Source organism: Perca flavescens, chromosome 4 (assembly GCF_004354835.1).
Source record: "Perca flavescens isolate YP-PL-M2 chromosome 4, PFLA_1.0, whole genome shotgun sequence".
Lineage (NCBI taxonomy): Eukaryota > Metazoa > Chordata > Actinopteri > Perciformes > Percidae > Perca > Perca flavescens.
In genome coordinates this window covers 20,965,279-20,989,515 of record NC_041334.1, presented here as the reverse complement: position 1 = coordinate 20,989,515, position 24,237 = coordinate 20,965,279, and the positions used below count along the sequence as shown (strand labels likewise).

The window sequence follows — 24,237 nt, the reverse complement described above, 5'->3', positions numbered from 1 at the left end:
TTATCTTAATGCAAGTCTTTTATGTGTGTTATAAAGTTTTATGTTATTATTATTCAACAAGCTAATTGAGGACAAGCCTACTCCTCTAACCCTAATAGTATCTTTATTTATCTATTGTCTGTCTTATTTTAATTCCCTCACTGTGACGTCCTCAGAGCGCCCAGGAGTCAACCGAGGTCCAGGATGAGCTGAGCGAGAAGGTGGACAGACTGAAGGCTGAACTCGTGGTCTTCAAGAGTCTTATGACTGATGTAAGTATTTGTTCAGTGTTAGGGTGATGTCACCATCACTTCCCCAAGTCTGATAAAGCTTTCACACTATAGAGAAAGTGCTGTGTTATCTTCCATACTCAAAGCAATCATGTTAAGCGTTCCAACAGTGTTTGAAGAACGTACAATTGTTTTCCTGCACATAACTAAGCATCATTCTGATAAAGGTTGTCATTCATACAGGTCTAGATTAAACAACTAAACACACACTCACACACCATTCGTTCCCTGCTTCCTTCCTACCTTCCTTATTTGAGAAGAATATATAATGCCAGAAAGTCTCCAAGACAAGCATTCATTGAAAAAAGCTCAAATAGCAGCTGTAGATCAAGAGCACTTCCTGTTCTGTACAGCCGTGTTTTGTTCTCTGGCAGTGTGATACACCCTTATAATATACTGCAATGGGCCCAGTCACAGCTAGTGCTTGCTCAGAAATAAATAAAGTCAGATATTGCTTTTGTTTTTTGGTAAAGATTTGTTGTTTACCCTGTTTCTCTCCCCTTTTGGCATCTGTACATTGTTGATTTCTATTTATATAATTTTCTGTGCTTGACTTTATCCCTGATGTGTGAATCCAGAGACGGGTAAGCGACGTAGAAGTAGTAGGTTTCTTAGGTTAGACTTTAGTTGTTAGGCATCTTGTATTTTGTGCTCTCGGTGTGGCTCATATTGTTAAACTTTCACTGTAGCAGTAACAACCAAGATATATGCAACCTATTGCATGATCCATATCTGCCCTACCAAATGTTGCATAATTATTGAATTGACAAAATGATGATGCAAACTAATAGCTTAGTATTTTATATATATATATATATATATATATATATATATATATATATATATATATTTTACAGATAAAAAAAAATATTTGACATGATTAGAATGAAACAAAAAGGCCATTATATAGTTAATGATAAAATTGCATCTTAGGGGGTTACGTAAAATGACGTCTTAAAAGAGCTGTCGTATTGGGCGCCTGGCTGGCTCAACTGGTGGAGCGCATGCCTATGTACAGAGGCTCAGTCCTCGACGCGGCGGCCGCGGGTTCAATTCCGGCCGCGGGTTCGATTCTGACCTGCGGCCCTTTGCTGTGTGTCATTCCCCCTCTCTCTCCCCTTTCATGTCTAAGCTGTCCTGTCACAAATAAAGGCCTAAAATGCCCATAAAAAATCATCCTTAAAATAAAAAGAACATAAATCAATATGATATGAACAGTAAACATTTAAATACTACATGTATGAAAAGTGAATGGTTGTCAAATTCACCATTAAAAATGCAAAAGATAAACTGGTATAGACATGATTTCACCCACACTTACTTTGTTCATTCCTTGTGACTGACTGAACTGACATTATATGACCAGTATGATCAGTTAATGGCAGCCAGCTTAAGTTCTTTGCCTGCCACAGTAATTCAACTTAACATACTGTATGTGTGCATAATGTGAGAATGTGTTTGGACTGCACATGACATCTGAAACAACCATCCTTACCCATGCAGCAAATGTCTGACCTGGACACCCAGATCCAGGAGAAAGCCAGGCGGGTGGACATGGACATCTGCAGGCGAATCGACATCACGGCCAAACTGTGCGATGTGGCTCAGCAACGCAACTCGGAGGACATGTCGAAGATGTTCAACGTCAGTCCGGCCCGGTCGCTCCCAGAGAGGGTGGGTACCCATCTGATGTTTCACTGTTTGACAGTAAAAAAATATGAATTCTTCTGTGAAAGTAACAGTCAGCACTCTATAAATGTAATCAGAGCTGCCAGTGGCTCAATGTGTTTTTTCCTTCACTGGCTGATCATAAACTCAGTGACCCTTCTAAAGGTTCAGGAATGCATGCCTGCATGTTCGCAAACACACACAAACATATAAACATACAGAATACTTACGGTAGTGACTCTTAAATATGCATGCACACACAGAAACACACACACACACAGAAAAATTAAATGCTGATGTGGTGACTCTTCGCTGCACACAAGGTTATCGCATTGCGCCGACAGTGCTGGCTAATGCCTGAGTATAAATTCACTGTGAATCAAGCTGGTGGCTTCTCTGATGTTAGCCTATATGTTGCTATACAGTATATCAATATTTCAATAGAACTGCTTATAGTTACAGTATTTATAAAGGAGTGTCCACACAGAAAGTGTCTCAGCTGTAGACCAATTCAGAAAAGTTACTTTGAGGATGAGTGCTGATGATGATCAAACAGCAGTCGTTTTTCTTCAATAGCGCATATTCATTTGCTAAACTATGTGCTAACTGAATAAATAAACTCTGTGATCTTTCGTCAGGTTTGCCTTGGACTGTCAAGCAACGTGTGTTTTATTTATTTATTTGTGTGCGTGTTTCGCAGGGTGCTGTGGCCTGCTGCAGGAAAAAAAGAGCGTAAAGCCATGTCCGATGAAGAGGGTTCAGAGATGGATGCTGAGCCCAGCCCTTCAGAGGACGATGCCCCCGGGTCACTCAACATCACGGACGAAATGAAACGCATGCTCAACCAGCTGTAAGTGACACACACACACACACACACACACACACACACACACACAGGCCTAAACATTACCTGCAGTTACACCATACCAGTACTATTTTCAAACTAAAGTTCAGTGCCAGCTCTTGTTTTCCATAAACTCTTCCTTCCATCGGTTTGTCTTCTTTTATAAGCACATCTTCCTCTATGCTTGTGACCTTTGCTGAATCTGGTAGCTGTTATACTTGTACTTTCCTCTCCTCCCTTCCTCCCTCCCTCTCTCTCCTGTTCTTTCCATTCTCGCCCCCTTGACCCTACGCAGACATTGTTCAGATAACTCCTTTGTTGCCAGGCGCGAGACGTTTGAAATTGATGACGACTGCGACAGTTTGACGTGGGAGGAAAACGAGGAGACTCTGTTGCTCTGGGAGGACTTCACAAACTACAACATGCCGTGCACCATCACCGCAACGCCCGGCACAACCGCCGCCCCCGCCGATGGCAACGGTGAAGCCCCTGATCCAGTGAGTCCTGTCTGCATTCATGGTCCTTTTGCACAGTATATGGTTTTCAAATACATGCAAGGCAGCGTGTAGATCATTGCTATGGGTGCTGTGTCAGACATTTACTCATACAAGATGGATGAGATCTCTGTCTGTGTGCTCTCTAAGGACTCCCAGGATGGAAGTCTTGGCAGCCTCATTGATGAGACAGAGTCACTATTTAAGACCAGAGAGCAGGAGTACCAGGAGACCATCGGCCAGATCGAGGTAGGCAATCTGTGTGTGGGGAAAAAAAAAACGACTTGCAAGCACAAAGAAAGATTAAAGCATATCAAAAGCATAAACAAGAAACATCAGCTGTGATTGACGGACACTAATGGAGGAACTACTCACATTTAAAATTGTGGATGGTGGTGAAACGGCTCCAAAGAAAACATTTTGATGTCTATTTGTGAAGTTAAATCTGCAGCAGCGACATCCAACGTCGCAGTTTGATTGACATTGACATGTATTGTATAATTTATGTCGTTTGTATACTAACTGCTGAAACAGTATCATGTTTAATATGTACTACATATACTGAGTCCAGGAAATACTCTTTTTATTTTTTTATTCTTAGGACTGTACATAAATGATAGGAAGGATAGTCCGATATTTTTTAAGAGACAGGGAAGTCTTTTTGAAAAATAAATCAGATTTATATTTATTTCAGCCTTTCCTTGAGCTGCACAGAGCTTCATTTAGACACTGACAGTGGTAGTAACTGTTCGGTTAGTAGCTATTGGTTTGAAGATTTCTAATGTGCAAACCAGATACCGTGAAAATGATTGTTCCGTTAGTCAAGTCAAATTGAACTTTATTTGTCCCCAGAGGGGCGTTTGGTCATGCATTAACATACAATTAACATTTTTTATGACTTAACAAGTTGTTATATACAGAGATATTAGCTGGGAGGATGTTTTCAGGGAGAGTTCAGTTAAAATGTTAATAAAGCTACAGGGGGCCTAGATTCAGTAACCCCCCCCCCACTTGTCACCTCAGTAATTTTCATCTCTTACATCCTCCCTGTTTAACCCGTTTCCCTTCTCTTAGTTGGAATTGGCCACAGCAAAGAGTGACATGAACCGACATCTGCACGAATACATGGAGATGTGCAGCATGAAGCGAGGCCTGGACGTGCAGATGGAGACCTGTCGGAGAATGATTAAAGGCGGCAGGAACTCTCCCTCGGTCAGCTCTGTGGCCAGCAGCGACTCAGGGAACACGGACGAGATCCAGGATGAGATTTCGGACAAGGACGCGGAGGCTGAAGTCCCTGTTAGTTGATGGCTGCATAGCCCGGGCGCTGTCCTATCTCTTCCTGAACTCCCCTCGTTGTCACAGGGGTCAAATGTGTATAGAGGTCCACCCTGCTAGAAAGGTGGAGCAACCTAAATCTGGGCCTGTTTGACCTATTAAAAGTTCTGATGGTCGTGCTAACTGATGCAGGCCCAGAACTGAACTGGTGCTTTTATACAATTTCTGTTGTTTAGGAAGTGGTGGGGGCGTCTTTGCTTCACATTGAGAACAGGTGCAAATAAGAGTCCAAGCTGTGCTGTCTTCCTCTTCACATCATTTTAGGGGAGAGAAAAAAAATTCTCTAATATTTTAAACTGGCTGAGAAGTGTTTTGTACAAATTCTTACCCTATAAATGTCCTTTTATTCTAAAGGAATTGAAAATAGTACATATTGTGCTCCTCCACATAGCATTCACAAAATATAACAACCATCTTTACATATATTTTTTAATGTTTCATTTAGATTGAAAAATCTCTGTGCACCTGAGTTGGAACACTATTTAGTTGTTGTTTGCAGTCCAAATTCAACTTTTGGGGGTTTAAGTGTCTTCTGCCAAGAAGACAAAACAAGGAGTGGAGACAAATGTTGTTAGAGTTCTGGTGGTTTCTGAGGGAACTCTGCAGAGTTGCCAAAGTTGACAGAGGAAAGGAGCACAGCCTTTTGATGCATCAGTGCACTACTCAAGTTCTATGCAATTTAGCTGGCCTTATTTTTGGACTGGCTTTCACCCTTCCTTGTTTCTCTTCAAACCAATACGATTAGCCTTTTAAGCAAAGCAGGTGTTTTCTATGTATCTCTTTTTTTGTGTGTGTGTGTTTGAACGTGGAATAATCTTAGTATGGGACATTTGTTTTTTTTCACGGACACAGTAAAAACTGGAACAGTGCCCCCTCAACAAAGGACTACTATCTTCATTCATGACTATAATTGTCAACATCTGCCAGATGCTACTGAAACAGGCAGTGCACTGTTGCGGTTCCGATGTACCTTATTGAGGAAACATCGTTCTTGTCTTGTGCAGTTTACTTTGTGAACATCAAGACATTTTAAATGGCTAAAATCCAGTCTTTTTTTTTATAAAAGAAATCAAATTAAAGTTATCAAAGCCAAACAATGCCCTCCAATGTCTTAAGCAAAACCAAAGGACACATTTTGAAAAGCTTCCTTTTTCACATAATCTTCATAGATGAAAATCTTTCTTTGTTCATGTGTGATTTCATTAAGAGCTGTCACCTGCTGTCCTGCAGGCGTATTTATGAATCCTGCTATGGCCACGCCCTACGGAGCAGCTCGAATGGTTGGGGTTAGGCACTGACCTCGAGTGGTTAAGGTTAGGATAGCCGATTGGTCAGGGGATAGGACCTGTACAAATCGGGTTACGTTACCTTGCTTAAGCATGGACACCTGGCCAATAGTAGTGCGCGAATGCTATTGAAGGACGGGTCTTGGCATGGCCATAGTAGGATTCGTAAATACGCGTCCTGCAGGGGACTCTGTTCCAGACGGGTTGCACATCCTGCTTTGTCTCTTCTGAATCATGGCTTAAAGTGTCAGACTGTACATAGAGGGCTGTAGGCATGTGATCGTATACCCCAGAGGCCTTTTTATTCATATTAAGTCTCTTTGCAACAGATTGAGATGTCTCACAATTTCGCTTTTCAGTGCTATCGCTGGATTAGCGTAGAAACCGATTGAAGCATGGGGACAGAAGTGATCTTTTCATCATCTCTTTGTAATATAATGTAAGAACGGTTAGCTGGATCAAAGATTAAGTGCTACTTCTTTGTTGAAGTTTTACAGAAGCAGAATGTTAAAATGCAGGCCTTTTGTTATTGCAGCATGATTTGTGTGGAGAAAATCAACTGAATTTGTTTTTTTTATAGAATCCTTTTTTTTTTCTTTTCTTTTTTATTACTACATAGCTGCAATGCAGACTGTGTCGATCCTAATCATTGTGGCAAAAAAAAATATTTTTCACTGTTTTGTAATCATTCTATGTTAAAGTGTGTTATTGTCGCTATATTCTGCTTTTATTAATTTCGCAAGACTATTTAACTTGTTCCAGACATTTTGGTCAGTTATCGACCATATCAGATCCCCCATTAAAAAAACTAATTGACTATGTAAGACGAGAGGAAGGAACAGTCTTCCTCACAGATATCTTTCATATCCTTTTATGTTTTATTTTACGTGACACCAGCCTTATAAGTAACAAAGAGCCATTCTTTTATTGGTACTGTACTTTGTACCGACATCAAACGCTTTATTGAGTCAATGAATGACAGTAACGTCCGGAAACGGCAGGCCTAACATCACAGTTCCCTTTTCCTTGTTTAGATTAAAGCCCACATCACAGCACCATCATCACACTAACCAGCTAAGTGTACAGTGACATGACAAAGATGTAAATCAATCTATGAATACTACCAACTCTGGAGAGTCTCAGTGTTTGTCCATGTCACCACCACCATCACGTGTTTTTAGTTTGCAGACATTTACCTGATTTTTTTTTTTTACTTTAAGAGTATTATCTCCATTTTTTTCGACATCCAGTTGATAAAACTGGAGCAACCCTCCTTAATGAATGTAGCTTAACTGGAGGCATCCTCTAAAGACCTTACAGGTAAAAGTTGAGCAAAAACAATGTAGCTGTTTAAATCCAGGGATATATGGTGTGCGGTTATTGGAGACCTTAGTATGTATTGCTTTACTAAACGGGTTCTTACCTGAACAACTTACAGTATGTGACTGAGATGTATGTAAATTAGGTCTGTCTGGATGTGAATGTTTCATACTTAAAGGATTTGATATGATTGTTTTTTATCAGTATGGCGCTGGTTGTGTTAACTGTCGTGTCAGTGTACAGTTTTAGGCTCACGTTCATCGACATACCTGTCTGCTGTTAAATGTCATTATTTCTTATATTTAATTTCATGAAATGACGTGGAGATAAAAGGTGCAGCAATACTTGCAATATTGTATTGGATACTGGTCTTTTTCTTTCATTTGCATCACAGGAAGCGTCCTGGTTTCATTTTAAGTGGTTGATTTGTCTTCTTTAATTTAATTGCTTTTCTCTCTTAGATTTGTTATTATTTTGTTTAAACTATTGATACAATGTATTCATGTGGGTCTGGGGCAGATTGGTTCAATATTATGAATGTACTCATATTGGATATTGGGGGAAAATGAAATAAAATGGTGGATTGGATAACAAAAAGAAGGCTAATTTGTCATTCATAAAAACTCAGTTTCTTGGTCATCAGAAGACCATTTTGTATTGTTTAGCAGCCATGAATATACAATTATAATATGGTATTTGTTGGTAGCAATTCAAAAATATATATGTTTCTACACACTATTTTCTGTCAATTGCTGTCACACCTAAATCGGACACTTTTGCTTGGAAATCCAGAAAATTGTGACAGTGTAAGAAAAAAGCAAGAACTTGGTTGCAGTAATATTTCAAATACTTAGAGTATAGCAGAGGCACATAATGTATTTCCTTACACTTAGAGCAGCAACTCTTTTTGTTCTTTAAAAGCGTACCAGTAGGCCTTTTCTCACAGCAGACATTTTGACATGTCACAGTGGGAAAAGCGGAGTTGTTACTAATAATAACACAAACAATGCCTCTGTTATATTTTATATAGTGTTCCATTAACAGTGAGGCAGCATGTACAATACCAAGAAGAAATCATAGCAGCTAAATGGAATTCAGCCATTGTTCGTTTTATTATTTACGCCTGTGCGTTTGCTACTATGACAGGTGAAGATGTCTCCTGTGATAAGCTTAAGCTTATTTTGACCTCAGTTTTCATTCATCTGCGTCTCCTACAGGTCCTCTTATCACATATTTCATACAAGGCTGAAGAGTTATTTTTCTTTAAACCATTCAAATGCAATTTGTTCAATTAAACACAATGCATATAAAACAGGAGATTTATTTCGTAATGTAAAAACAGGTGTTTTTAAATGGTATAAAACATTATGCAATTTAATGAAAACAAACAAAATAAAAAACAAAATAGTATTTTCATGGTAAAAGACATTAAAAGATTTTGTCCCTATACAAAGATATAGAGCATGGCACAAATAATAGGCTCTACATAATATACCTAAAAACATTCAATAGTTAACCCAGCTAATTTAATATTTCTGAATTTAGTCAGGATGAGCAGCAATGAAGGAGAGGGACACAAAATGTTTGGTTTTCATGTTGAAATAATCAAATACCAGCTAACTATCTCTAGTTAGGCAGTATAATAGATGAGTGTACTCCGTATATCCAGATCTGCTATTCTCCTCCTGTCTAGCTGTACTAACCTGTCTTTTATTTTCATCCCTCTACCTCGAGGAACACAATTCTTTTGGCCACGTCCTCCTCGCTGTATTTCTCTTGCAGCTGCTGTCGGACCACGGGATCAGCTGAGAGCAAAAGACTGTCGTCACAGCGATTCCAAAGTGGCCGTGGAATGGAACAGCGATTCAAAAGCTGATCCAGAGCAGCAGAGAAGTCTCCGCTGGTCTTCAACAGGGCTTTGGTCACACTAATCAAGTCCTGGAACAAAAATAGTTAGGAGAGTTTAGAAAAGAATAAAGAGCATATATGTGCAGGAAGATTGTGGAGTGAATGAAGATTGGTGTGCTGCTGCTCTTTAGGATGCATCTAGTACACCACAGTGTTCACCTGGTTTGTCTGGTTCATCAGCTCTTTGATTCGCTGCTTGTCTTCTTCCAACTGGACCTGTGTCAGTGAAAGTGCAGCGTCTCTGTTCACTGTTGGCTGTGGTTTGGATGGAGCTACCGGATTATCACCAACAATGGACTGAGAATCGTCCTCCTGAGATTCACTGTCAAATATGAACAGGTGGGCCTCGGAGGTTGTATTGACAGCCTCGGTGGCTGCAGGTTCAGGGCGGCCTGTCTTTGGTAGGCAGTTGCTACTGGAGGCCTGTGTCTCTTGCGTGTTCTCTTGGAGGCTGAGTCCGTGTTCAGGGTTGGACTGTGTGGAAGCAGTGTCTGAAGTGGGGAGTGGAGGTTCTGTTGATGGGAGTTGTTTTGTTGCCGTTTCACTTGGATTTTGGAGATCTGGAGTTTCGTCCTCACCAGACTGAGAGACAGGAACATAACAGTTTAAATATTTAAAGGATGGGGAAATAATATGGCCCTTTGACACTGCCTATCTGTTCAGCCCCATACTAGGGTTTTATCTGTGGAGAGGAATATTTGAGCAGCTTTTGCAAAAGATAACAGCAACTAGAGCTGAAATCATTTGTTGATTAATTGACAAATCATCTGAAACCTTTTTGACCAGCACTTATCGTTTTGTGTAACATAGCACGTGCTATTCTGTAGTAGAGGATGTTGCCCGTCGGGATCCGACGGGCCGGGCCAGGTTCGGACAGATATTTAGAAATTATGTTTGAGTCGCCCAGGTAAAAAAGTAGTATACTTCAGTGTATTAGAAATATGAATGAAGTACATAAAGTATAAAACAAGAATGCTTCTACTTGTGCTTTATTTAAATAGTATTTAATATGTACTTTTTAAAAGTATACTTCAAAATAGATGTAATTAAGTTAAACTTCAGAGTCCAAAAAGTAAGTATACTAATTTACCAGTAATCAAATTATTTTTTAAATGTACTTTTTGAAAGTGTACTTTGTTGTTAATGTATTTTAAATTGTATAGAAGTTTTTTTTTTTTAAGTGTATTCAATTTGACATACTTAGAGTTGCAATTCAGTGTACTTACAGGAAGTATGTTTCTTTGGAAATTAATTGTTAGTATACTTTTTTAAAGTTTACTATGATCTCACTTCATTAGAAGTGTGACTTCTGTACACTTTATACAGTACACTCTAAAATAAGTGTATTTTCAGTGGCATATCAGAGTACTTTCATAAAATATGTTAAAATACAAAAATGTATAGTGGTAACTTAGTGTACTTATAGTAAGTACACTTCTTTTTAATAGTTGGTATAATTTTTGAAAGTGTACACTAATTTCACTTCATCAGTAGTGTAATCTTAGTACACTGTAAACAAAGTGCACTAAATATAAGTGTACTTTTATTAGCATATCAAAGAACACTGAAAAAATGGGAAATAGCAGGTCTTTGAATTTACAAAAATGAATTTAGAATATGCCACGCAATTCATTTATATTCCTTTCAAGAACATGGTTCAATCATGTAGACTTCAGTTGTTTTTGTATAGATTCCTTTTGGGTTGATTGAAATTGATTGAATTGAACATTTTAAATTATCGAATTAAGTTTGGTCACTACCGGAAATGGTATATTTGAATCAAATGGCGCCATGAAGTGTAGGATGCACTTCCCGGGCACTGACACCAACCATTTATATACTGTCTATGCTGCCAACACAGGACATCGCCAAAACAAGAAGAATGTGAAGAAGAATGTTGAGTATGTGTTGACTGCGTGCAGGATTAATTCTACAGCTGCCATGTGTTGTCTCCTTCACGAAAAAGTTAAAGTTAAAGTTAATGGCAGCCGGTGAAGAGGAGCCAGTCAGCCTCATAAGAATGAGTGTTAAGTGGTCGAGTTTAGTTCGCAACATTTAGATTATATTGAGGCTGTTGCAACGTTAATTTATGTAACAAAAAAAAGGTCCGTCGAGTTGTTTGGGCATAACGTTATATGTTGGTTTGCTAATAGCTAAGGTTAGCTAGCTAAGACCACAGGCTTACAAGTTCAATGTAACGTCGGGTAAGAACGAACGAGTGTTGTAGCTAAAGCTCTCTGTTATTTAGTTACAGACTGTGCGTGTGTGTGTGTGTGTGTGTGTGTGTGTGTGTGTGTGTGTGTGTGTGTGTGTGTGTGTGTGTGTGTGTGTTATATGCGGGAGGGTGCTGCTGACATGACAATGTATCGGGGCAACTAACGTTAGCACAGTGTATGGGAACTCTTTGTTTATGTCATTTTCCTAAATCTCTCACGCAGCGTTTTTAAGGTCGGACTCAAACTGGATTTTTAGCCCACCTTTGTGTCTTTGTTGTGTGCTTTATTTTGTGTGGTCTTTTAATTAATGAGTCAATGTGCTTGGTTCACCTCACTGATTCTAAATGTTTTCTTTCATAGGATCCTATTTGAACAGCATACATAATCAAATGCTTTATAGTGGTAAGTGCTGTCATATTTGTTTTTTCTTTGTATATTTCCTAAAATAATTGAAAGTTACAGAGGGAGTTTTTTCTTGCCACTGTCGCAATAGCCACTGCTAATGCTTGCTCTTGAGGGAATTACTGTAATTGTTGGGGTTTTGGAATTTATAGAGTGTGGTCTAGACCTACTCTATCTGTAAAGTGTCTCGAGATAACTTTTGTTATGATTTGATACTAATTGAAATTGAATTTGTTTCTCAATTGTTTACAAATGAAAATGGACCTACTCTCACAGATATCGCCATTTTAAACTTTAACAGTATCAGAAACATTAAAACACCAACTGGTTGTTTAGTGTTATTTCTTTTTTTTGAAAAACTAAGATTTTAGAATTGTGGAAAGGTTATGTAAAATATTTTACATACCACAATTTATTGGCAAGAATGGCATACAAATTGTAAGGCCCAACGTCTACTTATTTTTCATCTTTCTCCTACTATATTCATCTTTTTGTCTCAGTTTTAACCTTTCCTCTATTTATTTTTTTACTTATCTTCATATTTGTATCTTTCTTTGTCTTTACTGTCAATCTCTTTCCTACGTGATTTGGAGTTGACAGCAAGGCTAGTACCTTTGTAGTAACCATGTTGTAATATTCTTAGAGAAATATGTACCCATAGGACAGTGGACACCAGTAGTTGACTTCAAAGTGTAGTGTGTTTAAAAAAAGCAATGCAATCCACATGTTTATATATGTTTATTACAGTTAAACAGGAAATAAGTGTTTAATCTATCTAATCTTGTGTTGTTCATACTATACAAGGATGTATTACTTGTCTTTGTTGAATAATACAGAAGACAGAGAGCTTAAAAAAGTATTGCATATTAAATTGCAATCACAATATTTGTGGAAAAAAATCGCAATTAGATTATTTTCTAAAATCGTTAGCCCTACTTACTACTCCCTTATGATTTAATACTTGTGTATTTGTTTCTCGATTGGTCTTATTGACTGCCTTTTTTTTTTTTTTTAATAGGGCATGGATGAAGACGCCATCAACGAGGCCATTGAAGAAACCAGTGTTGGGATTTATGTTCTTAAAGAACATGCTTCAAGTGATGAAACAGGGGACATTGGTATTGTCCTCGAAGGCATCAAGATGTTGCAAGATCTTTATAATGTAGCATTACCTGTTGCTACGCTGTTTGGACTAATGTACAGTATGCCCTGAACTTCAGCTACCCTGCTTGCCTTCGATCCAAAAGATTTGCATGGAACTTGATGGAGGGAAACTTACCAACAAAGCACTTGCTCTAAAAAACAGGCTCTTCCAGTGAAAGGGCCAGAGAGACTGCTCCGTCAACCAAACAGCGTAGTTGTCCCTAAAGGCATCGTTGGTATGGCTGTACTCTTTGGACTAGTTCTTTGAATTAACTGGACAGGATTTGCATGGAGCTGCATGGAAATAACCTTTTGCAAACCAAGCAAAAGTTTTCTCTCTAGAAAACAGACTCCTTCATTAAAGACCAACAGGCATCTTTGGTACTGCTATACCAGATGGAATTTTTTTATTTTTTTTTTTTTACACACAGGGTTAACATTTTTTTCATTTGAAAAACTACTTTGAAAACAGAGTGCACAATTTAAAGGGTAACTTCGGGTTTTTCAACTTGGACCCTATGTTCCTCTATTGTTGTTACTGATGGGAACAACAATCTTCGACATTGATCCAGTATAAAGCAAGTAGGCCTGTCATGATAACGACAAGTTTTGCTGGACGATAAATTGTCCCAGAAATTATTGTGATAAACCATAATCTTGTCGTCCTGAGACCATTTTCATCTAATATAATGAAATGGCATAATAATGCAGGTACACTTTTTCAAAGATCAATAAACTTTTATTTCTAAGGAATTTTTAACACTAGAACTGGAAGATATTTTAAATATCCACAATATGTCTTTGATCTCCTTTAGTAGGCTATGTCGTCTTTTACACTGTTGTACAGTTGTGGAATTGCCGTTTGTGGCACGTATGTTCCCCCAGGCAATTGGGACTGACCGTCAAATGTTTGCATTATTACTCGAGTGTTTGTGCGATAGACTGCAGACTCTGTACTGCTGTTAACAATTATTTATTAAAAACTAAATATTACATTTAAATAACATAAATGATATCTATCTATATCTATGTGGCTATCTGCCACATGGCGAGTAAATATTTTTACCAAAATAGTTCTGTTTTTCAGCCTTCATTTTGGTGAAGGTGCAGCTACTTTCTTCTGCTCCTCTGCAGGTCGGAACTTCGCGGGGGTGGGCCGACACACACACACACATGCGCGCGCGCACACACAAACAAACACTGGCGCCATTTTCCTGAAACCGCTTGCAAGACATCGTCCACAGCGGCGTATGTACGAGCACGGCGGATATCGCTCATATTCTTTTTTTTTTTTTTTTTTTCTCTTGACGCTGCCTTAACTGTTCAAGGTTCCTGCTTTTGCCAATATCTGCTTTTGTGTTTTACTTTTGTGTCAATAATAAAAATCCTTTTCTGAAATGCAATTTATAATCTGTTGATGTAATGCATTTGAACTGAATTGTAATATAATACACTTGTAGTGTAATAGCAACATTCATGCTTAAGTATAACAAAATGGGGATAAAAGTACAGATAAAATATACTTCAAACAATTTGTTTCTACCTTACACTATAATAACATTGCACTGAAAGTACGTGTTTATGTTTAGGTTGTAATTGAACTTCACTTCAAAACACATTATTATTTTCATAGTGGGATACTTTAAAAGCACTAAATATAGTTATGAAGTGCATTTGTAGATCACTTGAAATATCACAGAGGCATACTAAATTAACATAGTTTATAGTAATTATAAATATGATAGTAGTATGCACAAAATATACTTAAACAACTATAAGTTGCGCTGCGATGCCTTTTAAGTGTATTTCAATAAGAATGGCAATACAATGCAATTGTACTGTAAGTGTGCTTAATTGCTCATGAATCTTGGTTTTCATTAGTCTATTTTAGTGCACTTGAAGTTTAAAAAAAGTTGTTCCATTTTAGTATACTATTTATACTTGAAGTGTAGTCAAATAGATTTTAAGTTGAAGTTAATCCATAATTGAATACACTTAACTATACTTGGATTTGACGAAAATAGTAAAAAATTTAGAAAATATACTTAGTACACTTTATACACTTTAAAGTATATTTTTAATAGAATTAACGTGCGCTTGTTGCCCCGTGTGCGCTGATGCGCTCATCTGTTGACATTTCCGAATGCCTTCCTACAGTTGCTTAATAAAAATGGGCTTTACGCACAAACAAACGTGAATATGTCATTAGTATGAGGAAAAAACAAGATTTTAACTGTGTCGGGCTCGGGTCGGGCTTAGACATAAATATCTTAATTCCCGTTGGGGCCGGGTTCGGCTACTGCTGTATTGGACGCAGGCCGGGCTCTGACAGAAAAATGCGGCCCGATCCCCACTCTATTCTGTAGGAGTGGGGGGAAAAAAGAGATACAGCGTAGTATCATGATATTTTCCATGGCAATACTGTATCGATACACAGACGCCAAGTATCGATCTTTTATTATGTAAGTGTTGGTCAGTTTGTTTTGCTTGACAATCCCATTTTGCAGCAATACAATTTAAGTGAGATGAACAAACAGATAAAATCTTTTCAGATAAAACAGATATTGACAAAGTTTCCTTTGGGTATATAATCTGAAATTGGGAAAAATTTAAAGTTGGAAAAAAGGTAATAAATTGCAATATATAGCAGAATATTTTTAATAATGTTTAAATCACAATAATATCGTATTGTGACATAAGTATCGTGATGATATTGTATTGTGAGGCTTCTCACCCCTACTATTCTCTTGTGTCTTACCTCACTTTCATCTTCAAACTCCTTTGAAGCCAACTCTAGAATCCCCAACTTTCTCTTTTCTTTCTTCTTCTCTCCTTTCTGTGGCACTGAATTAGACTCTGTATCTGCACAACAGTGATGGAGGTAAAAAAGATGAGAGGAGATCCTCCCATTCTGCCTGACTCAACATTTTACTCAAGTCTGTACTATAACAGCTTAAAAATACATTAAGATGCCGTCTATGTGTCCCACTCTGGTGTGTGTGTGTGTGTATATATATACAAAAACAAACCTGCTTGTGCCGTGTCAGAGACCGCAGCTTGTCCGCTCCCCTCCTCTTGACTCTCTGCCACCTCTGTCACACTCTTTCCTCTGGCTCTCTTAGAAGGCGGCTGCTCTACGGTTGTGTCTTTTTGAAAAGCGGACTTAACGGCTGATTTAGTTTTCTTTGAGGGCTGGGGAGATGATGACGGTTGCCGTGGAGAAGTTGATGATGACCTGAGTTTTTTGCCATACGGTTCAGGCGACAGCTCCTCGAGCACAAGTTGCCTGCGTGTTAATCGACGCTGCGGTTGTTCCGGCTTGGGGGAGGCCTTCTGCTGGGCTTTAGGCTTTTTCTGGGAAGAGGTCTCGGGCTGAGCTGGAGGAGAGTCCTCTGGCACACTTTCTTTTTGTGGAGAGATGAGTTCATCCGTTTCTGGTTCTGTGCTCTCAGCTGGAATGGGGTGAGCGTCTGTCTGTGGGTCCAAACAGGGTCCCTCAGGCTGGGGGGAGTTCGATGTTTCAGCTTCTACAGTCCCTACTTGAGTGCTTTCAGCTGGTTGTTCATCTGTCTGTGGGTTCACATGTTGCACTTTTTCTTGGGGAGAGATGGATGTTTGAGCTTCTCCAACTTTTGGTTGTGTGCTTTCAGATGGTATCAACTGCTCATCTATCTGTCGAGACACCACATCTGCTGGGTTCAGTTCTGCTCATTAAAAAAATTATTAAATCACATACAAACTTACTATTCAAGATTTTAACTGTGGTGTTTGTTGGAGGAAGTGAGTTGTGGTTACTACCTGTGTTAGGTCTGTTGCTGCTGAATGTGTCTGAGGAGAAGCAGCATCTTCTGCACTGGGTGGTTTTTCAACATCTGTCTCTTGATTTTCTTCTACCTAGGAGCAGACAGAGGAGAAACATCAGGCTTCATGTCTATAAAAAGATGACTATGAGTAGTCAGGAGGTATTTCAAAGTTGAGCTTGTACTACAAAAGAAAGTATGTGAATTAAGTATGTTGCATTATAATGTACAATATGTGTTTTCATAAACACCTTGTTACTTTAAAAAATTATAATTAAAGCAACAGTGTGTTGCACAATTGATTTTTTCTTTATTTGGCGCCACCCAGTGGTAGTATCCAAAAATACACTCAGCCCTACAGCCTCTGTGACATCAACCAGGCTTTTTAGTTATTTTGAAGCCGTCAAGAAGCAGCTTTTGCACGTCGTGGTAAGTTTGGACAAAACACAATTTTATGGTATTTTATACGTTAGCTTTATTCTTTACTTAGTTGCACCAACCCACCTACCTTGATTATTATAATTATTTTAATGTTGGCCAGTGTGCCTTTGACATGATCTTGCAATATTAACATTAGCTTGAATTTTTTTTTTTTTCCATAAAGAGAAATTTTGATATCTTGACAGCAGTCATCTGAAACACAGAGACAGCCTGGGTGACTTGCAGAAGGTGGTATGAACAATGAATGCTCCATAACTTTGAGTCTACTAATAACACCATTGTTTCCCCGGTATTACTTGAACGTACTGATCACTGGCTACCTGTGAGAAACGCACTATATTGAAAGGTGTCTCATATTTTGTACACATGCATTTACATACATGATGGGGACATAATGCAATAAAATAAAAATCTTTCAACATATTGTAGCACAATTTGGCGCCAAAATAAAACACCCTGCTAACAAAACCTGAACATTATAAGCTCAGAAATGTTGGATGTTTTCCCCAACTTTTTTTATTTAAGTTTACATTTTTACAACAGGTGACACATAGCACAGGGGCCTGTTTCAGGAAGGAGGTTTAACAAGCTCGGAGTCTAACCCTGATCTCTGAGTTGATTTACCCTGAGATGGGAAACTCTGAGTTTTTGGTTCCAGAACAGCGTTTTTGAGTTGGTTCAATCAACTCAGAGTAGTTTCACTCAGAGTTAAGCGCGTGCACCACCACAATTAAAAGGCAGCATGAATGGAGCCATTATACTACGATTCACCATGGTAACAACCAAAAACAAACTGCTCGGTGGAAATACTCATGCGCACATACAGCAAGTTTTAACATGTATTTCGTTAAAGTGCTCATATTATGCTTTTTGGCTTTTCCCCTTTCCTTTATTGTGCTCTATATCTTTGTTGTGCACGTTATAGGTTTAAGAAGTGAAAAAGCCCAAAGTCCACCCCCAAGGGACTTCCCATCTCCAACAGAAAACACTGTTCACAAACTGCTCCAAACAGCTCTGTTGTAGTCCAGCCTTTACTTCCGTGACGAACGTGCGTCACTTTGTAACGCACGTTATAATGCTCGCCTAGCTGCTAGCATGGCACAACCTCATACTCTGCAACTGACAAGCTAGCAGTACTTACTGCGCATGTGCGACTCCCAACAAAGATGGTACAGAAGTGAGATGTCTCACTCTGTAGCTAAAACAGAGAGCTCAACACACAAAAAAAAGAGGAGCTGCAGCAATGTGCAGTACAACAAATATATAGTGTTTGCTGAAAATTAAACCACATAAACCTATTCTGGTACAACCTCTAAATACAATTATGAACCTGAAAATGAGAATAATATGAGCAACTTAAAAAAGCAACACAGCAGCTGCTGCAAAAGAGAGAGAATTTGCGTGGGAGAAAATTGCTGCTAGAGTAAATGCGTTAGTTCCAATATAGTGTATGAATATCATATTTAATCATAAGTTTAAATATTACTGGTGAAATGGTATTGAACCTATAATCTATTTCATTTAGGTGCAATCCTGCGGGCGAAAAAGTCCTAGGCCTACTAATCCCATTCTGTGGCTGCAGCACCATCATTAAGAATTATAATTCAGAATCTTTTATTTGAAAGGGTTAAATCATTCACCTACAATACTGTGGAACTCCTTTTTAATGTCTCTTACTGGTTTGTGTCCAGGGAACACTACAAAAACGTTTAAAACACGTTTCAGAGCGAGTCACACTCACTGACGGCGCTTTGCTAAAATGCTCCGCATCATGTTGTAAAGACAAGTGCGATCGTAGGCTCTGCTCATGGTGTCAAAAATACTCATCCAAAAAGTAGTTAATTTAGGGCAAGACCAGAACATGCGAGTATGATTGGCAGGAGACTGGTTACACCTGATACAGGTGTCCCGGACAGGGGAGTATATTTTGGACAGTTTTGCGTTTGTATAGTGGACTTTATGAAGGACCTTGCATTGGATTAAGCCATGACGAGCACATGTGGAGGATGAGTGAACCGTAGTCAGAGCAAGATCCCATTGTTACATTTTCATTGTGCCAGGCCCTAAATGCGAGGTCTGAACTTTAAGGTGTAAAGACATGGTTTTTAAGCAGTGGGGCCAAGACGGAAGGGCTCTGTAAGCCAAAGTTTTTCCTAACTTGACTCCAGATCTTAAGCGAGAGGGATACAATCGGGGCATGCGCCCACAGATGTTAAAGGCAAAGGGAGCTGAGAGCAGAGGACCAACCGCAGTGGGAGGCGCGATCCTGCCTTTTCCAAATGTACCCAGGGGGGTAGAGAGGCACAGTCATCGCTCATCCAGTACAGGAGTTTTTGCAAGTTAGCTGCCCAGTAATATCACCTGAAGTTAGGGCGCGCCAGGCCCCCCCTTAGTCTTCGGGGACTGTAGTATCGCCTTTCGGATCCTAGCAGGTTTGCTGCCTCATAGAAATTTAAATATCGCCCTGTCCAGCTTGTCGAAAAAGATTTAACGATAAGTACCAGGATGTGCTGGAAAAGATAAAAGAAATTTGGGGAGGACAACAATCTTAATCAAATGTATCCGGCCCACGAGGGAGCAAATGTTGGATTTATTTATTATTTATGGACTGCTGTATTGACCTGGATTAGATTGTAGCTGTAACCTGTGCCTCCTGTATACATTCTAAAAGAAAACATGTGATACTGAGACTTATATGACAAAATACCGTCCAGGTAAATTACCTTAGTCTCTCCCTCTACTGTCTTGGTATCTTCCTGTGTTGTTGCCACCTCCACAACCTCTGACTGTTTTTTTTTTGCCAGTAGCACTTTATAGTGAGTTTTCATTGACTGCCAGCTGTGACCGGTCACCATCTGCTTCTCCATCTCTTGCCAAAGCCGGTTCCCCCCAATCTCTGTCTTGTGCTTGCTGACATAACTCAAAATAGCAGCGTCATCTTCAGCAGTGTAAGCAAGCCTGCCTAATAATAAGGAAGGAAGGAATGACATAAAGTGCATACATCAGTTGATTTAAAACAGTTGCATAAATTCCAATTCCCAATTTGATAATAAACAGCACAGCTAATATAAAACCAGGGAACACTTTTTTATTTAACAGCTATTTTTTTATGACTTTCAATATGGTCCTCACAAGAAATTTTGGGTCTTTAGATCATACCTGTTACAAGTCCAGGAGAGGTCTCTTTGTTTTTGTTACGTCTAGCAGACTGTCTCGGGACCACTTCCGGATTTAACCTGTAGTCCTCTAAATTCAGCTGTTCATCCTTCTCGATACAGTCGTGAATGTACTGCGTGGACACGTACCTTAAGAGAAAACAGAACGCAGCTTAAATTCTGTGCTTTGAATATTTTTCAAGTTAGTTACACAGTAATCACTTTTGCCTAATTAAATGCTCTAGCTGATGCCATGATCACTGTGCTAAAACTTAAAATTGCTCCATCATTAGAAAGGAGGAATAAAACATAATATAGTAAGCCATGTTTATTTATAGAACATGTTCCCAGTAACACTAGTAAAGCTCCTCCATACAGAGCAAAATGCTCTTTAATGGTGTAATAAGGGTAGGCATTTTCTTTCAATGAGCCTTAGAAGACTGGCCGTGAACAAACAGCAGCTAGTAGCTACTGTATATGGTGTAACAGTGAGGTACAGATAGATCACAAAGTGTCCCATATGTTAACATTGATATGTACTGTACATACCTTCTACCCAGTGTATGATGAAACAGATTTTATCAGGTGTGAGGCTGAGATGTGACTTATTTATTGTCATTATATGTGAAAATTAAGCTGTATTTGTGAATGCTGAACAGACTAAATGTAAAAATATGAAAGAGCATCAACACCAAACAATAGTCTTGAATCTTACAACCATGTAGCTTTCTTTCTATCAACTGAATAGGCTGAACAGTATTTCTCCTGACATACAAACTTTTTAATGTTCAGCAGCACCTACCAGTGAGCAGTAGTTTCAGGAACAGAGTCTCTTTCCTCTGGGTCAATCAGCAGGATTGCCCCTGGCTGCTGCACATTGCACAACAACCCCCCTCCAGCTGTGATGAGCGGCTGGAGCTTGAGTTTAACAGGACCCGGTCGCAAGAAGAAAGACATGGGTTCACCGTCCACAGTCAAGAACAGAACTGGGGAGATGTTAGATTTGGCCACATCCTTCTGTTTGGATGCCATGGTCAAAATGTCTCACCTGGTGGAAGAGGGGGAATTACAAAGAAGACAGCGCTTAATACATGTCAAATATTAAAGATGAAGCTCTACTACTGTTAGAACGTAACTAACGTTATGAGCACAAACATTTACAAGTACCATCAGAACCAGTAAATCAAGCAAAATCAACATTGCACCATCTTATAACACAATATCTCATGCTGGATGTCTAGCTCTGACAAGAGCGGTTATTATTTCTGTAGGCTATTGAAACAACTAGTTAATTTATTGATTAATTGATCGATAGTAAATTAAACAACTAATTTCAAATATGACAAAGTAGTTTTTCAACATTTAAGTGTGAGGATTTTCTTCCTTTACTTGTGTTATATTGAATATGTTGTGGTTTTTGGCTTGTTACTTTGGGTATATTTCCCTTTTTTTAATGTTTTACAGACACAATGATTTAAAGATTAATTAAAAGAATATACAGCTCAGTGAACAATTTTCAACACAGTTGCTTTATGTGATTCAGTGCTCAGAAAGCTAGCCTGACAACCCAGACCCAATTAAATTTGCTTCCACTAAGGTGCGTCTAAATTTCTAGGCTACCAGAAAGCTTCATTTAACCAAAACCAGTTGCAGCCCTTTACTTTATCAGCCAGTTAATTTGAGCTAGTTGGATAGAGCTAAAAGTGATGCAATCTAATAAAACAACACTGCAATAAATCCTACATTTATAAGATTATAGTGTTCAAGTTTTGTTAAATTGTTTAAACACAAGCCCATTCACTGTCCTCTGCCCGGTTAAACCACTGACACTTTACAGTTTTAAAACACTAATATTGCCCCTCCTGCCATTATGAAAACATTATTTACCAAAGGATTGATTACACACATTTCATGCAATAACGGTTCCTCACAGGACACATACAGTTATGTTAAACAACCATAGGCCTACTATTACCATCGAAATTGATTTCTTTATTTTTTTCATGAAATAAATGTAGGTAAATAATCTTTTTATACAGGCTATGGTTGTATCACAGATGGTTGAAGTCATCTGTAATATTTCTGCCAGGTTTAATTCACTGTTTGACCAACAGGTGTTTTGTGTGCACATGAAGCCTTGAGAAATGAACCCTTTTGCGAACCAACTTTCTGGAAACCTCCAATGCTTCATGAAGCTTCATCTCGCCACAGATGGGAAACGGTTTCCGTTAGTTAACGTTACAGTACGTTAGTTTAGTCTGGTTAGCACCATTAGCTTGTACGTAGCCCGTTTAATGGCATATTTTGGAGAGAGTTGCAGCCTAGTTGGCTGATGTAATGAGTACACAAAAACACTGCTTACCGTAGACATTGAACTTAAAAAGTACCGTATAGCGTATTAGTTTGTTTACCTCCTCAGTGAACTTTCCCGCCGCGACAACAAAAACAAAAAACCATAGACAAAAAAACACAGCCTACTTCCGGGTTTTCTTCTTCGTCGGCAGATTGAATCCAGTTAGTGTTGCATTACTGATTACTGCCAATCATTACTGCCCCTACTTCTTCTTTGAAAAACTTGGTCAAATCACATTCTTGCTTCAATGCCCATACTCCATTAACAGACTGCCAGTTAAATTGTCAAACTTCCATAAACAGGCTCTAACTTGTTGGTCTCTTCTATACAAACACAATTTCTCCCCTCATAAATGTTTTATCTGGAACAACATGAACATCATATAGGAACAAGACACTCTTTATAGAAAACTGGTTCAAACATGATATTCTACTGGTATCCCAATTATTAAATAACTCAAATCACATTTTATCTTATGACGACTTCACCCATAAATTTAATATCCATCCTCCAAGAAAAGAATTTGATATTGTAACCAGAGCTATACCCCATGGGATCATCACCCTGCTTCGAGATAAGACAGATCTGGATCAATTTAACATATCTCTCTCCAGCAATATTTCAATAAATGGTCTATCTTTCCTAGACAGAAAAGTCAACAACAAAGTAATACAAAAACTTCTATGTGCAAAATCTATCTATCTAAGCATGGAGTAACCCACATAGGTTTTTAATTACAAACAAAGTAAAAAAAATATCATTTAAAATTCTTCACCGTTTTTACCCCTGTAACAAGATTATTTCTAAATTTATCCCTACCATAGACGAAAAATGCAGCTTTTGCTTTATGGAAACAGAAAAAATAGACCATTTATTCTATAGCTGTTCACATAGCTCTTCTCTGTGGAATGATATACAAGGTTTCATTAATGGACAACTTGGCTCAAACATACATTTATCTAATTTTGATATCTTGTTTTACTTTTCTGACTCCAACTCCTCTGTACAATATATAGTCAACCTAATAATTTTGCTTGGAAAATTCTTTATTCATAAATCGAAATTTATGAAAAATAAACCTCTTTTCAATGTCTTTAAACTTGACTTAAAACATTATATAGATTGTATTTCTGGATTAGAGGGAAAATCAGCATCAAAATGTATGCAATGCTTATCTGATTTAATTTTATAATTAATTTAACTGATATTTAATGTATGATACTCTGGCTATGTACCTTTTTGTTATTTTTATTCTTTTTTTTATTCTTTTTCTTTCTTATGTTTCTTATCTTTTATGAAAACATGTTCTGTAACGAAATGAGTTGTGTTCGTAAAATCCAATCTATTTGTTTTGACAAATTGTAACAGAAATATTTTGCATTAAAAAAAACAACAACAAAAAAAACTTCTTCTTCTTCTTCTTCTTCTTCTTCTTCTTCTTCTTCTTCTTCTTCTTCTTCTTCTTCTTCTTCTTCTTCTTCTTCTTCTTCTTCTTCTTCTTGTGATTTTGAATGACGGTTGGCAACCAGCTTTTGGAGCATTACCGCCACCATCTGGGCTGGAGTGTGGTTCAAGCGGTCAACCTACACTTTCTTAAATC

The 24,237-nt window shown here is 38.4% G+C and overlaps 2 protein-coding genes across 3 annotated transcripts in view; one reads left to right on the top strand and one right to left on the bottom strand.

Moving 5' to 3' along the window:
- The window catches only part of iffo2b (intermediate filament family orphan 2b), a 28,161-nt gene extending 22,699 nt beyond the window's left edge, over positions 1–5,462 (top strand). The window contains exons 3-8 of the mRNA XM_028576098.1: positions 156–251; positions 1,773–1,917; positions 2,658–2,787; positions 3,107–3,278; positions 3,426–3,524; positions 4,350–5,462. Coding sequence (XP_028431899.1) covers positions 156–251; positions 1,773–1,917; positions 2,658–2,787; positions 3,107–3,278; positions 3,426–3,524; positions 4,350–4,583 — 876 coding nt within the window. The 3' untranslated portion in view covers positions 4,584–5,462. The remainder of the gene's footprint in view (positions 1–155; positions 252–1,772; positions 1,918–2,657; positions 2,788–3,106; positions 3,279–3,425; positions 3,525–4,349) is intronic.
- Positions 5,463–8,546: 3,084 nt separating this feature from the next.
- terf2ip (telomeric repeat binding factor 2, interacting protein) lies at positions 8,547–22,794 on the bottom strand. 2 transcript variants are annotated; one of them, XM_028577005.1, is made up of 9 exons: positions 22,647–22,794; positions 21,087–21,332; positions 20,289–20,434; positions 19,853–20,091; positions 16,687–16,782; positions 15,918–16,560; positions 15,647–15,750; positions 9,287–9,709; positions 8,547–9,157 (listed from the first exon to the last, which is right to left on the bottom strand). In XM_028577005.1, exons 2-9 carry the CDS (start codon positions 21,314–21,316, stop codon positions 8,936–8,938), a joined length of 2,103 nt encoding a protein of 700 aa, XP_028432806.1. In that variant the 5' UTR covers positions 21,317–21,332; positions 22,647–22,794; the 3' UTR covers positions 8,547–8,935. The 2 variants fall into 2 exon arrangements, with proteins under 2 accessions (XP_028432806.1, XP_028432805.1); XM_028577004.1 differs by having other exon boundaries at positions 8,548–9,157; positions 22,696–22,794.
- Between the last annotated feature and the right edge of the window lie 1,443 nt (positions 22,795–24,237).

Coding starts and splice junctions, on each gene's coding strand:
- terf2ip (XM_028577005.1), bottom strand. CDS start 21,316: ATGGCATCCAAACAGAAGGATGTGGCCAAATCTAACATCTCCCCAGTT. Junction 16,783..19,852: donor CAGTAGAGGGAGAGACTAAG/GTAATTTACCTG, acceptor GTCTGCTCCTAG/GTAGAAGAAAATCAAGAGAC. Junction 9,158..9,286: donor TGATGAACCAGACAAACCAG/GTGAACACTGTG, acceptor TTTTTGTTCCAG/GACTTGATTAGTGTGACCAA.